Source organism: Rosa chinensis, chromosome 1, assembly GCF_002994745.2.
Source record: "Rosa chinensis cultivar Old Blush chromosome 1, RchiOBHm-V2, whole genome shotgun sequence".
NCBI lineage: Eukaryota > Viridiplantae > Streptophyta > Magnoliopsida > Rosales > Rosaceae > Rosa > Rosa chinensis.
In genome coordinates this window covers 10,534,788-10,555,029 of record NC_037088.1, presented here as the reverse complement: position 1 = coordinate 10,555,029, position 20,242 = coordinate 10,534,788, and the positions used below count along the sequence as shown (strand labels likewise).

The 20,242-nt window shown below is 40.2% G+C and overlaps 2 protein-coding genes across 13 annotated transcripts; one reads left to right on the top strand and one right to left on the bottom strand.

The window, feature by feature from the left end:
* The first annotated feature begins 10 nt into the window (after nucleotides 1-10).
* LOC112175715 (disease resistance protein RUN1-like) lies at nucleotides 11-5,911 on the top strand. 3 transcript variants are annotated; one of them, XM_024313441.2, is made up of 7 exons: nucleotides 11-677; nucleotides 1,013-1,197; nucleotides 1,375-2,108; nucleotides 2,277-2,552; nucleotides 2,645-3,757; nucleotides 3,848-4,647; nucleotides 5,466-5,911. In XM_024313441.2, the coding sequence occupies exons 1-6, from the start codon at nucleotides 184-186 to the stop codon at nucleotides 4,466-4,468; spliced, it is 3,423 nt and encodes a 1,140-aa protein (XP_024169209.2). In that variant the 5' UTR covers nucleotides 11-183; the 3' UTR covers nucleotides 4,469-4,647; nucleotides 5,466-5,911. The 3 variants fall into 3 exon arrangements, with proteins under 3 accessions (XP_024169209.2, XP_040368728.1, XP_040368727.1); XM_040512794.1 differs by having other exon boundaries at nucleotides 1,013-2,108; nucleotides 2,645-3,365; nucleotides 3,501-3,757; XM_040512793.1 differs by having other exon boundaries at nucleotides 1,013-2,108.
* Nucleotides 5,912-6,827: 916 nt separating this feature from the next.
* LOC112189631 (bifunctional L-3-cyanoalanine synthase/cysteine synthase C1, mitochondrial) lies at nucleotides 6,828-13,979 on the bottom strand. 10 transcript variants are annotated; one of them, XR_005804808.1, is made up of 12 exons: nucleotides 13,221-13,969; nucleotides 12,775-12,988; nucleotides 12,531-12,585; nucleotides 11,850-11,924; nucleotides 11,324-11,438; nucleotides 11,147-11,201; nucleotides 10,887-10,966; nucleotides 10,649-10,694; nucleotides 9,690-9,763; nucleotides 8,838-8,931; nucleotides 7,423-7,489; nucleotides 6,828-7,316 (listed from the first exon to the last, which is right to left on the bottom strand). XR_005804808.1 is itself a non-coding variant. In XM_040512798.1 (10 exons), the coding sequence occupies exons 4-10, from the start codon at nucleotides 11,882-11,884 to the stop codon at nucleotides 8,905-8,907; spliced, it is 432 nt and encodes a 143-aa protein (XP_040368732.1). In that variant the 5' UTR covers nucleotides 11,885-11,924; nucleotides 12,531-12,585; nucleotides 12,775-12,988; nucleotides 13,221-13,969; the 3' UTR covers nucleotides 8,652-8,904. The 10 variants fall into 10 exon arrangements, 7 of the variants coding, with proteins under 7 accessions (XP_040368732.1, XP_024184752.1, XP_024184743.1 ...); XR_005804809.1 differs by lacking the exon at nucleotides 6,828-7,316 and adding an exon at nucleotides 9,055-9,172 and having other exon boundaries at nucleotides 7,464-8,221; nucleotides 13,221-13,970; XR_005804807.1 differs by lacking the exon at nucleotides 6,828-7,316 and having other exon boundaries at nucleotides 7,464-8,221.
* Between the last annotated feature and the right edge of the window lie 6,263 nt (nucleotides 13,980-20,242).

Genomic DNA, 20,242 nt, shown 5'->3' with positions numbered 1-20,242 from the left:
CCGCTTCAGCCGGTTACATAATTCTACGGTCATGATCACTTTATATCTCTACGTAACCTCTCTGATGCTATTTTAACGGATCTCGTGCGCGCTGCACAGTAGAATTTTAGGTCGGCGCATTGACTAGAAAGAGAGTATCTCCGTCAACAACAGGCGACTCTGATTCAATTTCGAAGGAGATCGATGGCGTCAACCTCTTCTCATCGTCAATCGAAATACAATGTCTTTCTAAGTTTCAGGGAGGATACGCGCCTAAGTTTTACCGATCATCTGTATTCTGCACTACGTCAGAGAGGAATTCACACCTATATGGATGACGCAGAGCTTGGGAAAGGAAAATCCATGAGGCCTGAACTTTTAGCTACAATTGAGCAGTGTAGATCTGCTATTGTCATTCTCTCACCCAGCTATGCTCGTTCCTCATGGTGCTTGGATGAACTCGTCAAGATTATTCAATGCATGAAAAAGATGGGCCAACAAGTCCTCCCCGTCTTCTTCTGGGTGAATCTGTCTCATGTGCGGGACCAAACGGGAAGTTTTGAGCTCAAATGGGAACCCCAAGTAGAAGTAAGGGAACATGAAGAAGTTTATGTGAAGAATGAGGACAGACTAAATGCCTGGAGAGCTGCTTTGACTGATGTCGCCAATATTTCTGGCTGGCATCCCAAGAATTATGTGTAAGTCTCCTTCCTCCATACTACTTATACCCCAAGACTAATATGTTTCCTTGCTCAAGTAGATATAGATATTCAATCCCATCCTTTTGAGAGCAGGATAATCTCTTCTTTTTAAAATTGAACTGTTCTTTATTATTTAAATTGGATTTGGATTAGCATTTTGATTGTTCTCGTTGAGGGATGGACACGAATGGAGAGCAATGAACATCCAGTAAATTTGAGAGACTGGATTACCATTATGCATTTACTTAATCTTGCCAAATGCTAATATTGTTTTTGCCGGTTATCTTACATTGCTAGCTTTCTAACTCACAATTTTATCTAAATTTTCTCAGATATCAAACACAACTAATTGAGGAAATTGTTAATCATATACTACCGAAGTCCTCGTATACATCTTCGCATGTTGACAAGGGCTTGATAGGAATGGATTCCCGCATTCATGATTTATTAAGCAATTACATATGTCCACAGCTTGTTGGGGTGCGTTTTATAGGGATCCATGGCATGCGGGGCATAGGTAAGACAACACTTGCTCAAGTTATCCATGAAGAAATTTGTCAGGATTTTGACCAAACCTGCTTTCTTTCCAATGTTAGAGAAATGTCTAAATACAATGGCCTAGTTTCTCTACAAAAACAACTTCTTTCCAGAATCCTGATGGCAAAAATTGATTATATAGAGGATGAATACACAGGAGCTGCTATGATAGAAAGGCGGTTGTGTAGAAAAAAGGTGCTTGTTGTTATTGATGATGTGGATCAGTTGACACAATTAGAGAAATTGGCTGGAAGTCGCAACTGGTTTGGTGCAGGGAGTAGAATTATCATAACCACCACAGATATTCAGTTGTTAAATGCATATGATGTTGATGCTACATACAAGGCTAACGGGTTAAATTCCGATGAAGCACTTCAACTTTTGAGTTTGAAGGCTTTTAAGAAATTTAACCCACCAGAAGATTATTTGCGTCTGTGCTACCATATTTTAGGGTATGCTCAGGGGCTTCCATTGGCTCTCGTGGTTTTAGGTTCTTTTCTCTTTCGTAGAAGCGCTGATGAATGGGCAAGTGCAATAGATAGGCTAAAACAGACACCAGATAAACGCATTTTTGAGGTGCTTCGGATTAGTTTTGATGGACTGGATGAAAAAGACAAAGAAATATTCCTACATATTGCTTGCTTTTACAGGGGAAAGGATAAGGATCGTGTGACGCAAATACTAGACTATTGCGAGCTGAACCCTGTCATTGGTTTGAGTGTTCTTGCTGATAGATCTCTCATAACTATCTCCAACAACAAACTGTCAATGAATGATTTGCTACAAGAAATGGGCTGGGAAATTGTTCGTGAACGGTCTCCTAATGAGCCAGGCAAACATAGTAGATTATGGTCTCATGAAGACATCAACTATGTGCTGGAGAGAAATAAGGTAAGAGTTTGATAATGAAAAAAAGTTATGCATGTTATTATTATTTGTGTTCTGCACTTCAATTATTGTGTAGAAAACAAACAAGGCAGATTTACTTGTAATCTGCTTAGGTCTTGGTATTCTTTGTGTTGTGAACTTAAGTTATTGTTCTTTTTTTTTCATTATCAGGGAACAGATTCAATCCAAGGCATGGTAATGGAGTTGACTGAATTACAAGTGGCTCATTGGAATCCAGAAGCCTTTGCAAATTTGTCTCAACTTAGACTTCTCCATATTCGTAATGTGGACCTTCCCAAAGGCCTCACTTGTCTTCCTAATTCCTTGGGACTCCTCGAATGGACGGGGTGTCCCTTAAGATCTCTCCCAAAAAAATTTAAAGCAGATGAACTTATTGAACTTAACTTGTGCCACAGCAACATTGAACAGCTTTGGAAGGGAACAAAGGTATGGCTATTAGTTAATAGATTTCTTGTTTATCTCTATGAAGCAAGTTGTCTGTTCTGTGTGGTGGCTCACTGTTTCAATTTTATGAGCAGAATTTTGACAAGTTGAAGTTCATCAAACTCTGCCATTCTCAAAAAATTGTGGAGACCCCAGACCTCACAGGTGTTCAGAATCTTGAGACTTTAGATCTTGAAGGATGTTCTCATTTGGTAAGAATCCATCAATCCCTTGGATTTCTCAAAAGGCTTATTGTCCTGAATCTTAAAGACTGCAAAAGTCTTGAGAGTCTGCCAAGTAGAATTGAAATGGAATCTCTTGAAACATTAATTCTTTCTAACTGCTCAAAAGTTAAGAAGATTCCTGAGTTTGTTGGAAATATGGAACGTTTGTTGGTGCTTTGTCTTGATGAGACTGCCATTGAGGAACTGCCAGTGTCAATTGAACGGCTGAGTAGCCTTGTGTCATTAAATCTGAGCAATTGCAGAAATCTTGTCTGTCTTCCGAGTACCATCAATAAATTGAAATCTATTAAAGATCTTAATCTTTCTGGATGCTTGAAACTCGGCAAACATCAGGTAAATGTGAGGGTGATGGACTGTTTTGAGGAAACTGATGTGAATAGTGGGTCTGCAATAGAAATGTCGTCTACCCATGATCGCAAGAAAAAAGGGAGAGGTCCACTTTGGCGATCTTTAAAAAAGCTCTGGCCTTCTGGATTGGTGCAAAAAGTGAATACAGAGCCAAAGAGTTTCCACTTGCCTATATCACAAAAAGTGAATACAGAGCCAATGAGTTTCTCCTTGCCTATATCAGGTCTGTGTAATTTAACATATCTGAACCTGAGTAATTCCAATCTTGGTGAAGCAGCATTTGCCAATGAATTTGGTTACTTTCCTTCTTTGGTGACCTTGAATCTAAGTGGAAGCAATTTTGTTCGCCTTCCTTCAGGCATTGGATTGCTTTCTAAGCTTGAGAACTTTAACTTGGAGAATTGCAAGAGACTTCAAGAGTTGTCAGACCTTCCATCAAATAGTAGACTAGATTTAAGGGCAGATGGTTGTACTTCACTGAAATACTTGTTTGATGCATCAAATTTGAACAGATTAAACAGATCATATTTCAATTTCATCAATTGTTTCAATCTAAATGGCAATCAAGGATGCAACAACATAGCATTTGAAATGCTGAAGACATTCATGTATCAGGTACTCCCTCTCCAAGAGAGTGTGTGTGTGTGTTTCTGCTCATATACTTATAGACATTAATCAGTTAACAACCCATCTCTTCTTGCACAGGGAATCTCTAGTAAGAGGGAAACTTTTCAAATTGTAATTCCTGGAAATAATATTCCTGAGTGGTTCAGCTGTTGGAATGTTGGATGTTCACTAAGTGTACCTGTACCTGCAGACTGGAATAACAGTCGGTTTTTGGGATTTGCTTTGTGTGCTGTTTTTGCACTCGATGAGCACCATCCAGTCGATGAGCTTTATATGGATGAATTCAAGACTTTCAATGCAACACATCATCTTGTATGTTGCCTGAAGCTCGATGGAAGAGAATTGGAAGTATATGGCAGACAACCTGCATTTCGCTTTAGTGAAGAATTTTGCCAGGTTGAGTCAGATCACCTATGGCTATTCTATGTATCTTGTGATAAATACTTTGGTACAGAGTGGTGGCATAACATTTGCAGTCAGGTTGAGTTCTTATTTAAAACCAGAGGGCCGGGTCTGTATGTGAAGCGGTGTGGAGTCCGTCTGATACATGAGCAAGATGTGCAAGAGTTGAACCAAACAACCACTCAATCAAGCAGAAGCATGTCTCCTTATGAGGATATATTGATTGGTTCTGACATTCCAATTGCAGGGGAAACCAGTGGCACTGGTAGCAGAACTTGCACGCTTGAAGAATTGTAGGACTGGCAGAAATATAGGGGATCCACCACTGGCCACTCTGAAAGACCACAATTAAGGACTTTCTGATCCCATGGTTGGAAATGAGCTGCAGATCATGAATGGCCAATGTCTCTTCTCTCATTTGAATTTCTGCAGTAATTACTTTCTGGAGCTCTCTTGCCTTCATCTTTTACAGCTAGGTGAGTCTTGATCACTCTAGTTTTGATATTTTGCCTAGTTATTAGGACTCCCAAGTTATTTCCAAATGGCACTATAATCTTACTTGCATAACCTATAGTATTGAAGTAGTTTTACAATAAACTGAATTGCCTCTCAGTTGTTAGTTTGATAGGAAAAGCATATAAAGCTTCTCATATTGATTATAGTCTATAAGCTATCAGTACACTTGTAGGCTTGCACCATTAATGTTATACTTTTATACACGTGTACTAATGTAGAATGGTGTGCTGTTATAGAGAATTTTAAGCAACCTTGCATTGCATTCTTAGCAATTTGTATGAAATTATGTGGCTCCCCTTGAAATGATGACGGGCCTTTTTATACACTAAACCAACAAAATGTACGGATCCTAAATTTTCTTTGGAAGTCCATCCTTGTATCATTGGAGACTTTTTTTTTTGCAATTTTCTGGTAAAGTTGTGTTAGCCATCGATTCTAGAGTCCATAAGAATGCATTGATTGCACCAACTGCCTGGTGCGTGGATCTAAATAACCAATGGCATTGGATTTTTCTGAATAAAATGTCTATCTCTGGTCCATCTAAAATAGCAGGCTCAGGGAAGATAGAAAGAATTGATGTTCAGTGTATATGATGATCATATTTCTGTGAGAAATTCTAGAGGACACCCCTTTGCCGGTTCATATATTTTTCCTCACAAAAATTTTTGACTTTTACCTTCGTCTGTAAATCTGCATTATATTGTAGTGATCTTTCTGGCAATAAGGACTTTCACATGCCAGGTTGATTGTATAAGTGTTTTCTTCATGCTCTCTGCAGGTTCACTCTTGAATTCATCAAGAAAAAGGAGGAATATGGTTTGATGTTGGTTTTAACCAAAGTTGGCTTGAAAGTGGAATTAACTGCTAGAAGTTTATAGAAGTTACCTGCGACATGGTCCTGTCTGTGCATATATGTTTAACATCTTTTGGCGGGGCATCATACGTGTATTGCTTAACATCTTCCTCACCAGTTTGCGTGAAGTTCTGTTTGGATGTTTGTAGTATTTTGAAGAGATGTACATACTTTTTGTTTCGGTTTTATTTTGTTCTTTTTTCAATTATGTTATATATAATATTGAAGTATTCGAGAGAGATTGTAAAAGAAAAACAAAATAAATCTGATGTCAAAAGAAATCCTCAGCTTAGATGAGTCTCTGTGCTATATAGGCATGAGACATAGAAACTGAGGAAATGAAAAAAAAAAAAAAAAAAAGGATCAAGAGAGATGTGATTTCAATTTTTGCCCCAAGATATCTCTGATAGACCAAATCATTGTAAGTGCCAGCACTGGTCCTATCAGTTTGTGAAGGACATGAACTCATAAGAAGAGCATATGGTAATAGTTGAAACACATCAATACTGAATCCAGTGACAACAATTTTTGTTTGTACTTTGTACTCTGATCTTTCATGACCTTAATCAACTCGTGGAAACCACCTTCACCCTATTCTCAACTTTTTACCGTTTGTTGGTTTTTCCCATCCCTTGGAAACAGACAGTGAATTCCTTATAGGTCCAAGGATGCACCTGGAATTAGTTGAACGCATGCTTGAGTTTGCTGATGACAGGTTGTTCACTAGACCTTTTTGCGGTGTCCAAATTTGATTCCTGTTGCTCTACCACCATTTACATTAACTATCTGAAAAGTTGGTTACTGAAGTTGACCACCAATAAGGCTGCACTCCAGCTATGCCTTCAAATCTTGGAGTCTGCCAAGTAGAATTGAAATGGAATCTCTTGAAGCATTAATTCGTTCTAGCTGCTCAAAAGTTAAGAAGATTCCTGAGTTTGTTGGAAATATGAAACGTTTGTCGGTGCTTTATCTTGATGAGACTGCCATTGAGGAATTGAAAAACTGGCCTTGTGACATTGAATCTAAGCAACTGCAGAAATCTTGTTTGTCTTCCAAGCACCATCAATAAATTGAAGTCTGTTGAAAATCTTAAATCTTTCTGGATGCTTGAAACTCGGCAAACATCATCTTGAATGTGGGGAATGTTTTGAGGAAACTAATGTGAATAGTGGATCTGCAATGGATATGTACTAGAAAAGTTACCCGCGCTTTGCTGCAGGTTTGTTTTCTTCGTAAGTTCAATGTGTGATAAAGTAACAATATAATTCACGAAATATCGGTTTATTTTGATGCTAGATATGTAATGTAATTGAAGCTGTTATTATTTTCCAAATTGCAAAAACTGGCGTTCTAACCAAACATGTATTTACAAATTTCAAAATAGTCAAAAATTACAAATTTGGTACTAAATTTGGCCAACTAATGTGAGTCCTACTTGAGCACAATAATTTAAATCAGCCGAGAGATTGAACAGGTAGCTCAATTTTCATAGTTTTGGAAGTACACCATCAACATCCAAGGCATAAACTTTCCTGCAAATCATGATCATTGCATGGGTGTGATATTGAAGGTAAAAGTATGGTTCCTCAGAGTGGCATTGAAGAAAAAACATTGACAGTAAGAGACTAAATGACAGAAGAGTGAAGGGGTTGTAATCGCCATTGTCGAATGCAGCGGAGTCACTAGCAGCTCCACTACATGGGTCTCCAGTTATATTCGATCGCTTCATATTGGCCTCAATACCCCACCGCCCAAAGATTAAATTCAAAGCTTTCACTACACCATCAATTGCAAGGAATTAATGTGTCACTTACATAAACAAATGGGTTTCTTTTTCCTGAAAACACATGTGCCTTATTCAGTAACTGAATAGGTTGAATACCTGAAATTAACTCTCTTTGTATAACATGTATCAAAATTCAACCTTGCAGACGAGCCATCAGCAAGTGCTGCAGAACCAATGGAACTCCAAAATCTTATGTGACAATCAAATTTGATGTTCTCATAGAGGTTCAATTCAAAGAGGGTCAAAACAGCAAACAAAGTTAGAAATTGACACATGCATCTAATTATCAAAATCTAGCTTCTTGAATTTTGACTCCTTGCATTATAATATACACTCATTGCAGCCCTTAACACTATTCATTAAGCTAATATGAGCCTAAAGATACATTAAAAGCCTGCTTGCATTACCAGATATATTCATGTAGTACACTAAAACAAAAAACATTTCACTTTATAATGCCATATTTCTATATTCTATAAGCCTAGATCATCATCCAATTGACTTAATGTGATGATTAAACATTTATCTGCTAAAGAGTTTCTGATTACAAAATGTCCAAAGTTTCTAAGAATACAAACCCAATAGTGGTATGAAGCTGGTTGTGAAGGAGACATCAGAGAATCGTAAAAGCAGGCAACTCTTTCCAACACATGAATTTAGGTAATAGTGTCAGTCATTCAGAAACCAAAAGCTTCATAGACAAGAATAAGCGTAAAAAAAATTGGAAGTACTTAATTCCTGATACTTCACAATTACACCCAAAAAAAATTCATATCATTCTTATACATCTGAGATAATTTTCATAATGAAGCCTCTGATAGCATTAAACCTCCCTTGATGCCAAAACCATGACCTCTGACGCTCATACTTGATCTACCTAAATATATGCCTTTTCCTGAAAAACAAAATACTAAATGCTCATAGTATAGTATACCCTGGCCAACTCTCTTGTTTGTTTCATCAGGCATATCTCAGGATACAGGGTGAATCAAACATTACTCGTTGCGAGCTTCATAATGGGGCAAAACCCAGATCAAACAGTCCATGCACAATTGTATTTAAGTTACAGTTTGGACGCATATACTTAACAACCATACCCAAAATCTTCAGAAATTCAGATCATAAATAGGAAATAGTTAGTGTTAATATATTTCTTTGCTCCATTTTTTTTGCAATTTTTCTTCTTAGGTGTTGTTAGTGTCCTCCTCCCCCAAACACCCACCCACCCCACCCCACCCCACCCCCCCCCCCCCCCCCCCCCCCAAAAAAAAAAAAAAAGAAAAGAAAAATCCACCACCACCTCCAAAATCCAAAATAGATAGATATGTGAAGTTGTATATATATATATATATATATATATATACCAATCTTTCTTATCATATGGAGCTAGTTACAATATATGAATGTTGAGGGAAGTCACTGCTCATGAGTGATACAATGTGAATATTCATTATGAATGTGTGCAAATTTATATAACAGATCAATGAGGAGCCTGACAGAAACATATCTACCTGGCTGAAGCAGCTGACAACTTTGATTTGATAGATTCGGGACACTGAGCTTAGTCTCTGAGGTCCATTACGTGTTTGCCGGCCAAAGAGAACTCTGCATTGACCAAAGAAATGGTAAGACATAGAAAGACAACCAGAAAAAGATGGGTAGACAATAAGGAAATAATAATCAAGTTTGGATCATGATTCATTTATATATGGGACTATGGGAGAATACATTTTCCGGACTTAAGATTTCAGTGCAAACTGTATTCTAAGTGAATCAATACAATACAGTGGCTGGGAGTATTAATTTCCATTCATGAGCTTCATGGAATATTTCCTCCGGTTCTACACTGCATGCCAAAAAAATAATTAACAATTTATTATCTGTCCACATTAGGAAAATGCTTCTGGCCCTATTCATGGAAATGAATTTCTTATTGACAGCAAATGACTTGCCACCATTTACGATCTAAGGTAAAGCTTGAGGCAATTACTGGTGTCAATTGCATTTTCACCTAATATCATTGACCTCCATCTTTCTGCACCTAGAATTTTTTTTTTTAATTAATTAATTTATTTATTTATTTGTGTGTGAAATGTAATGCATATGTAAATAGACCTAATCAATTTAGCAGTGTGTGTGTGTCTTAGTCTGCAAGATTAGACTTCCAGAGTTTCAATTGCAGCATTTTCTAACCTCAGCCCTTTCTTGGTGTTGATGACAGTTATAAATCAGGAAAGAAGTACTTATCAAATAACAGTACAAAATAGACTAAAATGAACAGTGACATTTAACTATCATGCAGGTTTAGCAATTTCTCTAGACAGTTGATAGAGAAGGATAAGATTTGTGTAGATGAGTTTTACCTGTGGTATTGGCTTGCATGGAGTGGAAAGCTTCCAGTCATGTGCCTCTTCAAGTAAAATTTTTATTCGTGTCTCTGCAAAAGGTACATACTGTGTTCAAATAAAAAGATTAATGAAAAGGAACATAAAGCCATGTTCTTTCCGCTAGAGACTATTAGAGATAGAAGGCTTGAGAAGGGCATCAGTAAATTACAAATGCACTTGAAAAAGCACGGGCATCAGTAAATTTGTTTGTTTTTAGCAAATAATGTGATCAACTTGTAAGAAGTTTTCAAAATCATGTACCTCAGGTTTTCCAAAACAATCTCACAATTCAATCAAGAAAGTGATCAATCATCCAGTCAAAGTCCATTTTGACTCCATTCTCTCCTTGATTCAATGGAAGCACTTTCATAAAAAATTGGTAAACTTTACTGGTTTTATTTCAAAAAGCATTTAACGATATTGCCATATCTAATTGCTGTACAGAAAAAAATTACATTAATTTTGAATAGAAGCAAAGCAAAACTAAAGTGTATACTTACAGAAAGTATGGTCTTTTTGCTGACAGAGGTTTAATGTTGAAAAGAAGAGGTTAAACCATACTAAGTAAAATGAGTCATTGCAGGGGGGAGGGGGGGAAATTAAGATAAATTCTGAATCAAATGAAAACAAATCTGGAAACTGGAATTAGTTTGAATACCAAACTACGATTTTCATACTTAATTCTCAAACCACCTTAAAGCCTGTTTTGAGTTCAGTACTGTATTGGCAATGAACTAATACAAATAAGAACATGAATTTCAGACCAGCTATAACAAATGATATAACACATTTCAATGATATATGATACTTAATTAGTCTCTTTTTGTAACAATCTTTGTGAATACTTAACCAATAAATGCATGCATCAACTATCAGTTTACTGCACACAGTATGCATGTTGGATGAAGAAGGTAAGTATAAAGTCAAAGAGTTACCACTGGTGTTGAAGACTTTGTCAGCGAAATCACATACACGAAGTAGCTGCACATAAATAAATTAAAGCAGCTTTTAGTAAAAAGAATGGAAATTCGTATAAACAATAAATATTTGTGTTATACTTGGACTCATAGAGTTACAAAATACGAAATGTAAATAAACAAAATCAATAAAAATGGACTCTTTAGCAAGCCATATAAAAGGCATATATATGCTATATATATATTTGGTACTCGCCTCAAGAAGTCTTTCCATTATGTCCATGTCCAATACATTGGGTTTGAATCCAATCCCATTGCCAGTAATCGAATGAGGACCTATATTACCATTGCAGTAATAAGTCAAACAGGACAATAGACATTTACCTCAACCCTACAACCCTCATATTGACTCTAAATAATAGAAAGGCCCCTGAACACTCTACAAAGCATTTAGGAAAAAAAGAATTTGAAATAAGGTAAAACCAGTAAAAAATATGAAATCGAGCATTGGTCTACCTGGTTTACCACCATTTAGTATATTATTACTTTCAGCAGGCTCCACTCCATATATCTATCATGACAGAAGCAGATTGAACATTATGAATAGAAGAAATAAAATAGAAGATAAAGAGACACATCACAAAAAAGATGAATAAATGAATATATGGATAATGTAACATAAGAGAATTTTACCTTACAATCAAGGTTCTGAGATTTGAGATACCGTCCAACCCCAGAGATGGTGCCTCCGCTACCAATTCCCATTACAAAGATGTCACCATATCTCAGGTCCTGTAGTTTCGAGCATCTACACCAGAGGAGGCTTTTCAATATCAGATGAAACCTAAATCATCTTTATTAAAGTAAAAGCGGAAAAGCAAATTTCAATGCGGGCCAATTATCAGAAATCAATGAATTGCCATTAACTACTATCATATCAATTTCCATATATTAGAAAGAAGAAGAATGGAGAAAGACAAAAGAAAACTTGTGCTTTCCCATTTGATATCCCGACAATGCATAATTTTACCATAACCAAAGTCATGCAATTCCAAATTCTAACCGACTCATTCTGGAGTCTGGACATCTACCACTAATCACATATATATATATATATATATATATTGAGAGTGGTACCAAAAGTCAGGTTAATGCAGGTTAAAAAAGTAAATTTATCAACTCAGTAAGCATTTTTAGGGTACAGAGACCAGCAACTTACACCAAGCAAAACAGCAGTTTCAAGAGCATAAGCATCTCTGAATGTCACATATGCAGCACAGGTATATCACCAGATCTGTTTCCAATTATTAAAGCATTCTTCCAATCAGATACACAATCGTTAACAAAATTCAATGCGCTTAAACTAAATTAAAATTGTTGAAAACATATGAGTTTCCACGTTCAATCTTTGGACTCTGACTTCTGAGTTGAAGGTTTCTCATGAATGGTCCTATTTCTAATGAGTTATTATTGATTGAAAGTTTGAAACCATTTAGTTGTCAAATGGTAATTGACAGAATTAGTCAAAGTAACTCCACTACATACTCCAGTGTTAGTCATGTACGAGGCAGTTATGAATAAATTCAATTCATAGAAAAGAATAACAATGAGCACAACTGAGCCAACGAAAATTCTACCATAACCGATAATGCAGGCTTCAGTTTCTTTTACACTTAATGACACAGATAATTAACTTATAGATTGCGATAAATTGTTCTCTTCCTCCCCAAATCAAAACCCAATAATTCCTCAATAAGTTCTTGTCGACTCAGAACTTCAGATACTTCCAACAACAACAATAAAAGAACAAAGTAAGACCATGAATTTAAAAATGGCCAAAGACTATAACTTTAGCTGAAAAACTAACCAAAAATCAAACTGAAATTAGCAAGCAACTCACCTCAAACCAGTCCAATCAATTACTGAGATCTCACACTCCAACACAAAGAAAACCCCTAAAAAATCAAAACCTCAATTATCAGTTCAAAACCAACGGATACAGAAAACAAAATCAAAACCAAACCCATAAAAAGGACAAATAGGATATCGTCGAAGACAAACCCAAACTGATTCATCTTTTTATCACTCAAAATCCAAACTAATAAAACTCAGCCATTACCTTAGACCACCAATGCTTACCTTACCATTGCCAGACAATTTGGTGTTCTAATCATTTCCTTAATCGTATTCTTCGTCTCCCTGAAACCAATCCGCTGAGAAAGAGACTGACCTTTCTCTCTTACTCACTTTCAGTCCAACCCATGCCAGCATCAAAGATAAAGCAACAAAACAGATCAGTAATCAATCGTTCGAACCCAGGCCTGACGCTTATGCTCATATATATACACCAATGGTACCCTGAAATTGTGGGAAAACCCAGGGGCAAAACTCCCATTTTACTATTAAATGAACATAATTAACAGTAACCGAACTTCAGTATATAGTAAAGGGAAAATCATCTCAACAGTGTTTGAATTTTTCAAGACTATTAATTTTCATAGTTATACTTTGAAAAGCATTAAAATAGTACCTGAACTTTTCAAGACTATTAATTTTCATAGTTATACTTTGAAAAACATTAAAATGGTACCTGACGATTTAAGCCCGACCCAATTTCCGTACAGTAATATCGTCAACGGTGTTAACTTTTGAAAGGTAAAAGCGGTACTTCCGAAACAAAAAACTTTTTTTTGGAGTTAACCCTCTTCTTCTAGCTGCTTTCGAATTATTTTCTTTCTTTCTCTGATGGATTGATTCACTTCACAGGAAGAAGTGATCTTTAAAGGAAAAAAGAAAGAAAAATGAGAAATTGATTTTGATGCAGAGCGGGGTTTTATAATCAGCAACATGCGAAGCAAGTTGGAGGAGGAGCGACAATGAAGGCAAAGATTGGGAAGCTGGAAAAGTTCGTCTCCACCTCATGCACCGCCTGCAACATCGACAACCCATTCAGATCCATGACGTCAGCCATCGTCTTCCTCTTGAAGTCAATTGTGCGATATCATATCGCCGATATGGCTTACAAGGCCGGCTCAGATCTCCCCGATTCTGTGGGATATGGTGTTTGGGGCTCCCATATTGTTTTCGCCGGCAGCTTGAAACCCAGCGTACCTTATGGCATAGGAGCATCCGGATTAGGCTCAATTGTTTGGCACATGGATGTTTATGGCTTCGAAACGCAGCGACAGCCAGAGGACGAGGACAAGGACAATTTAATCAAGAAGATGGTTTCTCTCTATTTCTCTCTCTCTGACCGCAGCTGTGTGGTTATAATGAATGGTATGTTGCTTTTAGTAATTTCTCAATTACTTGTGGGAAAGTTTTGTGATGTCAGACAATAAATATATAATGAATTGGTTACAATGGAAGTCATTTATGGTAATATATACTAGAAAATTGGCCCGTGCTTTGCCACGGGTTTTATTCTTGTAAAGAAATTAGAAGGATCAAATAAAGGGAGGCTATGGACTGAAGAACATAGCTGTGTGCATATCAAACAAAGTCCATATCAATTCAAAGCCCAGACAATAACAAAACTATTAAAAGATTGCAGCTTGTAATTAATAAACAATTGAAGGTCAAAAACGTCTTTTCCTATATATGGCAGAAGTGTAATTGTGGTAGAAGACCAGGGGTAAAATCGTTATTTTACTGTTACATGAACAGTTGTGAATAGTAAACTCATCTTTCATATATAGTATAATGTCTTCTTTGATAAGATGAAGACACGATCAGGATCATGAGCCATTGCTCAGTTTCTCCGTTGACGTCACGCAACCATTGGGTTCCGACTACATGGGACTAGTTATCGGCGCTAGTCCATGTACAGCGGAAATCCATACGGAGTTCATCGTTGTGGATTGCTTCAGTTCATATAATGCCATCATTGGTCGACCAGCACTCAACAAGCTCAAATGCATCATAGTCGAATACATGCTTCTTATGAAGTTCCCTACGCCCAAAGGGACAGGCTGTGTCAAAGGAAGTCAACAACTGGCAAGAGAATGCTATTCCATAACCGTGGCACGGTCAGCGTGCCGCCATGAGATCCTAACGGTGGGAAACAATGCACCGGCATCAGATATCTTTGAGGACCCTAGGGATGACGAGAAGAAATATGTCAAAAAGGAGCTTGTCAACTCAGAAATATCCTTGAGGGTTATCAACATCTCTGACGAACACTGCGAGCGGACAGTCCCCATTGGCGCTCAGCTCGACCCAGAGGTAGCGGCAGAACTCACCCAGTTTCTACGTGACAACGCCGCCATCTTTGCATGGTCCTACGCTGACATGCCAAGCATCTCCCCTGAGATCATCACACACAAATTGAGTATCAAACCATCCTTCTATCCTGTTAAGCAGTGGAGAAGGCCTTCGACGAGGAGAGGTATCGTGCAATTGGGGAAGAGGTCACCAAACTCCAGAACATTGGGTTCATCCGCCAAGTTAATTACCCTCAGTGGATTTCCAACCTGGTCATGGTCAAGAAACCTAGCGGAAAGTGGCGGACGTGTATCGACTTCAAGGGTCTTAACAAGGCATGCCCAAAGTATAGCTTCCCGCTATCCCACATTGATCAACTGGTCGATGCTACCGCTGGACACGAGCTGCTCAGCATGATGGACACCTTCTCCAGCTACAATCAAATCAATATGCACCCCGGCGACCAAGAATGCACCTCCTTCACCACTGACAAGGGCCTATACTGCTACAATGTCATGCCTTTCGGTTTGAAGAACGTCGGTGCAACTTACCAACGGCTGATGAATGCCATGCTCACTGAACATCTGGGCAAAATCATTGAGGTCTACGTGGACGACATGTTAGTAAAAAGCATAAAGGCCAGCGGACACGTGGCAAACCTCATAATCATATTCATCATTCTCTTGGCTTATGGTATGCGCCTCAACCCAGAAAAATGTTTCTTTAGCGTCACTGCCAGCAAATTTCTAGGTTACATAGTCAGTGAACGGGGCATAGAGGCCAATCCTAACAAGGTGCAAGCCATCCTCAACATGAAGGCTTCAGAGTGGAAGAAGCACTTTCAGAGCCTCCAGGGCAAGCTAACCGCTCTCTCTCGGTTCATTTCTAGACTCACTGACAGATGCCTCCCATTCTTCGAAGTTCTGAAGACGACCCACAAGAAGGTAATCGACTGGAACCCAGACTATGAGGCGGCGTTCCAAAAGCTTGAAGGAATACTTAGCAGCAGTCCCACTGCTGTCCATTCATGTGCAAGGACAGACACTGTATATATACCTAGCGGTATCACAGTCAACGGTAAGCTACGCCATTGTCTGAAGAGACGGCCAGAATGAGCTCCCTGTATTCTACGCCAGCAGAGGCATGAACAGGGCAGAAACAAGATATCCCCCCCTTGAAGCAGCTTGCTCTCACACTCATCGTCCCCGCTAGGCTCCTCTGCTAATATTTCAGGCCCACACAATTCATGTCTTAACAAATCAGCCACTAAGGCAGGTAATGCAGAACCCCGAACACTCGAGCAGCCTTAGCAAATGGGCCATCGAGCTCAGCGAGTTTGACATTGACTATAAGCCAAGAATCGCCACGAAAGGCCAAGCGGTGGTAAACTTCATCGCTGAGCTCACTGAGCGTCAGGCTGAACCCAGCACAGGGGCAGGGCCCAGCATGGAAATGGTAACTGCTGACGAACCAGCCCCCCAGCCGTCAGAGTGGAACCTACACGTGGACGGCTCTACCTGGGCCAAGGCTAGCGGCGTTGGAGTCATCTTGACAGGACCCGGGGAACTGAACATGGAATACGCGTTAAAGTTCAATTTCAAAGCCTTAAACAACATGGCGGAGTATCAAGCACTCATTACCGGCTTACTCCTTGCCATCGACTGAGGGGCTGACAGGGTCAACATATTCAGCGACTCCCAGCTAGTCGTTAACCAGGTCAATGACAGTTTCCAAGCCAAGGACAAACAGTTAGCGGCATACTTGGGGTACGTCAAGATGCTCCTAAAAAAATTCAAATTTCACACCATTACACAGATCCCCAAGGAAAAGAAAGCCAAGGCTGATTCATTGGCAAGACTAGCAACTGCTCAACCACACCAAACTACCAAAGTCCAGCAGACACAAGGGTGGAATGCCTTGACAAGCCAAGCATCACAAAAACCCTAGCAGAAATTTTCAACATTGAGGTCAATCCCAGTTGGATGGATAAAATCTTCGAATATAAGCGCAATGGAACACTGCCAGCGGATAAAGTCGAAGCATGACAGCTAAAGCGGAGAGCAACCCGCTACAACATCCAGAATGGCAAGCTTTACCGCCAGGGGTTCACCCATCCCAACCTCCGGTGTCTAACCCCAGAGGAGGGAAAGGTCGTTCTCGCAATGATACATGTCGGGGAGTGTGGAAACCACTTAGGTGCCAGGTCTTTGGCCAATCGCACAATGTGACAGAGCTACTTTTGACCCACTCTCGGCGACGACACCAGAAGGGTGTTAAGGTCTTGCCATAAATATCAACAATACTCTGACCTCCCCCATGCCTCGGCGGAACCCCTGTCAATCATCGTTGGTCCATAGATTCACTCTACGTGGGGCCTGGACTTGATAGGAAAATTCCTAACCGCCAAATGCCAGTTCAAATACATCATTGTTGCCATTGACTACAACAGCAAGCGGATAGAGCCAGAACCACTGACGGCAATAACTATCGCCAAGGTAACTCACTTCCTCTGGAAGATATCTACTGCCGCTATGGCGTCCCCCACACAATCATCACAGACAACGGCACACAGTTCAACAACAAGGAACTCATATCCTTCACCGCTAACCTGGGCACCAAGATGAGTTTTGCATCTGTCGCTCACCCCCAAACCAACAGCCAAGTTGAAGCAGCAAATAAGATAATCAAGAATGTGCTAAAAAAGAAACTCGACGACGCCAAGGGTTTATGGGCGGAGAAGCTTCTGGAAGTTCTGTGGGCTATCAGGACTACCCCAACTTCTGCCACTGGTGAAACACCAGTCTGCATGATGTTCGGAACTGAAGCCGTCCTACCTATTGAGGTAACCCAACCCACCACTAGGGTCGAGAGCTACTGCCCTGAGACCAACGGCGAAGGTGTCAACCTTGACAGGGACCTCCTAGAGGAAAAATGACACAAGGCCCATTTGCACAATTTGCAAAACAAGCAACGGGTATCACATTTCTACAACGCTAGGGTAAAAGCCCGGAACCTCCAACTGGGGGACTGGGTAATGAAGGAAGTCATTCCACCGCCAATGGCACTCCGCCCAACTTGGGAAGATCCATACAAAATTGTGGAAGTCATTAGCCCCGGCACCTTCTACATAATGGACAAAGATGACGTCACAACGACCCACCCTTGGAATACCGAACACCTTCGGTATTACTACAAATAGTCATGGTGCTACCCAAGGCCCATTTTTGTTCAATATTTAGCTAAGGGAAGCTACCCAACGGGTACAACCCCGCTTTTGTAAAATGCTGATCTGTCAGCTATCAATGAAACGAGGAATTATTCAAACCATTATCACCAAGTCCAAGCACAGAAGTTTACTGCAATGCCAAACAATGTTCGGCGGACCATGTCCGCCACACCATGCACTTAGAACAATTTTAATTCCTTTAATGTTTCGTTGATTAACAAAAGCACAAGTCAAAAGTCTGGCGGTATGGCAACATGCAAACAACACAAGAAATCCAACACTTAGAAAATTCAAACGCAAAAACAAACTGCATATATTAAGGGTCGGGACTCCCCGCCCAAGAATATTGTCAAAAGTACAAGAAGCCTTAGCGGCACAAGAAAAAAAAAAAAGGGTAAGCAAAGCCTCAGCAGCACTACAGAAGCTATGGAACAATTTCAGTTCTCAGGAGCAGCGGCGACATTATCCTCGACCGGCGGTGGTTGTTGCCCAGCTATGCGGCTCGTCTTATCAGATCCATGAGCGGTAGGGCTCGACGTCACTCTGGTGCCATCCGCTCAGGTATGGGCGGCCTTTAAACCAACGCGAGAGACCTCAGATTGGAAAGGAGGTGGAGTCCACTGAGAATCGTCCGCCGGACGCTCACCACTTTCTCCACTACCTGAGCGGAAACCCTCGACTCCAGTAGGGACCACACTACTTACGGGTTCCAGCTGACCCGACGGCCCGGTGGATTGGGATGCCTTCACCCAGTCAATGGGGCCCTTTTGCTTCAGAAGGTCCAAGTTGGCGGCAGCCACAACCTTCGCTGCCTCCATCATTACCTTCTTGTACTCCGCTGACTGCTTGAAGGCCTCCACGGCGGCGGCCTCCATTCAGCTCCTCTCTACTTCCCGCTGGGCAACCTCACCCTCCAACCGCTTCACTTCCGCGGATTTGGTGGCAGAATCCCGCTGAAAGATCTTAATTTTCTTGACCTTCACCGCCAGCTGATCCTTTAGCAGAGCTATATCTTGCTCCAGCTGAGCCACACGGTAGTTCCGCTCCAGGTCTCGCTCAATGGCGACATTCAGCTTGCCACGAACATCCGCAGAGTCGCACTTGGCCTTGGTTAGGCCCCGCTGGACCTCCCCCTCTGGAGACCGTTCATCTCCTCCCTCAGCTGCCACTCAACCCGGAGCTGAAAGGCGATTGGTCAATAGCGGTAGAGCGCACGATCCCCTCCAATGAACCCCAGCAGTTCACAAAGATGAAAGAGAAACTCCCGTTCGGGGTCTGTCAGGAATTCAGCGTACGCGACTAACGAATCCAAGTCACTCGTCTGCACCTCCCGGCCGGCGACCACAGTCACCTTCGGCGGGGCCTGCTTTGCCTTCTTCTGTTGGCGAGCCCCAATAGTCTCCGCATCGTCTGCATCATCCTCCTCATCCGTGTTATTTTGTCGCTACTTCCTTTGCAGTACCACCAGTTGTTGAAACCAAAAAAAAAAAAAATTTCACATATCTCTACGGATAAGCTTATGGTTTGTTGGCTTTGAATAAAGATAATTGCCATTCAAAGTTTGATTGGCTTTGACCAAATTCAGACAGCAAACAGATGAGATATATTGCTATGTGACTGGTTTCAAACGGCAAGCAAGAAATGTTAAATTATCGATCCATCCAACAAGGATCACAAACCCACCATAATTTCAAGGCTGAGAATATGAGTTAGTTGCTGCTTTGATCATATATTCAAATTTGAATTTGAATAAGAGATATCATCATCTTCAGCTCACATGGTGATCCTCAGTTGCCTATAAAAAGGCTATACAACAACAAAGAAAGGGGGAGAGAAATACAAAAGATACACGCAGCAGAGGAGAAAAAAGGCTACAGAGCAGAAATACAGAGAGTAGAAGAGGATACGCAGCACAGAGAGGCAGAAAAGAAAGGTCCAACTATGAGTTTTGCTACCGGGGAAAGAAGAAAAGCTGCAGGTATTCCATGGTTATTCTTTCCTACGTAAGATTTTACCGATGATGCTTATGACAGGGAGAAGAACTCTGCCTTCCTCCATGGTGCAACTTTCATATGGTGTTAAAAGACTCTAATAGGCCGTTCATGCAACGACCACAACCATTAGAGCCTTTCCAGGCCTTCCAAGATAATGTATCTGCTGCTCTCTAAAGCTTAAAGCATCGA

Coding starts and splice junctions, on each gene's coding strand:
- LOC112175715 (XM_040512793.1), top strand. CDS start 184: ATGGCGTCAACCTCTTCTCATCGTCAATCGAAATACAATGTCTTTCTA. Junction 678..1,012: donor TGGCATCCCAAGAATTATGT/GTAAGTCTCCTT, acceptor AAATTTTCTCAG/ATATCAAACACAACTAATTG. Junction 3,758..3,847: donor TGAAGACATTCATGTATCAG/GTACTCCCTCTC, acceptor CTTCTTGCACAG/GGAATCTCTAGTAAGAGGGA.
- LOC112189631 (XM_024328984.2), bottom strand. CDS start 11,884: ATGCTTATGCTCTTGAAACTGCTGTTTTGCTTGGT. Junction 11,202..11,323: donor CTCAGAACCTTGATTGTAAG/GTAAAATTCTCT, acceptor CTGTCATGATAG/ATATATGGAGTGGAGCCTGC. Junction 9,764..10,648: donor CAAAGTCTTCAACACCAGTG/GTAACTCTTTGA, acceptor TACCTTTTGCAG/AGACACGAATAAAAATTTTA.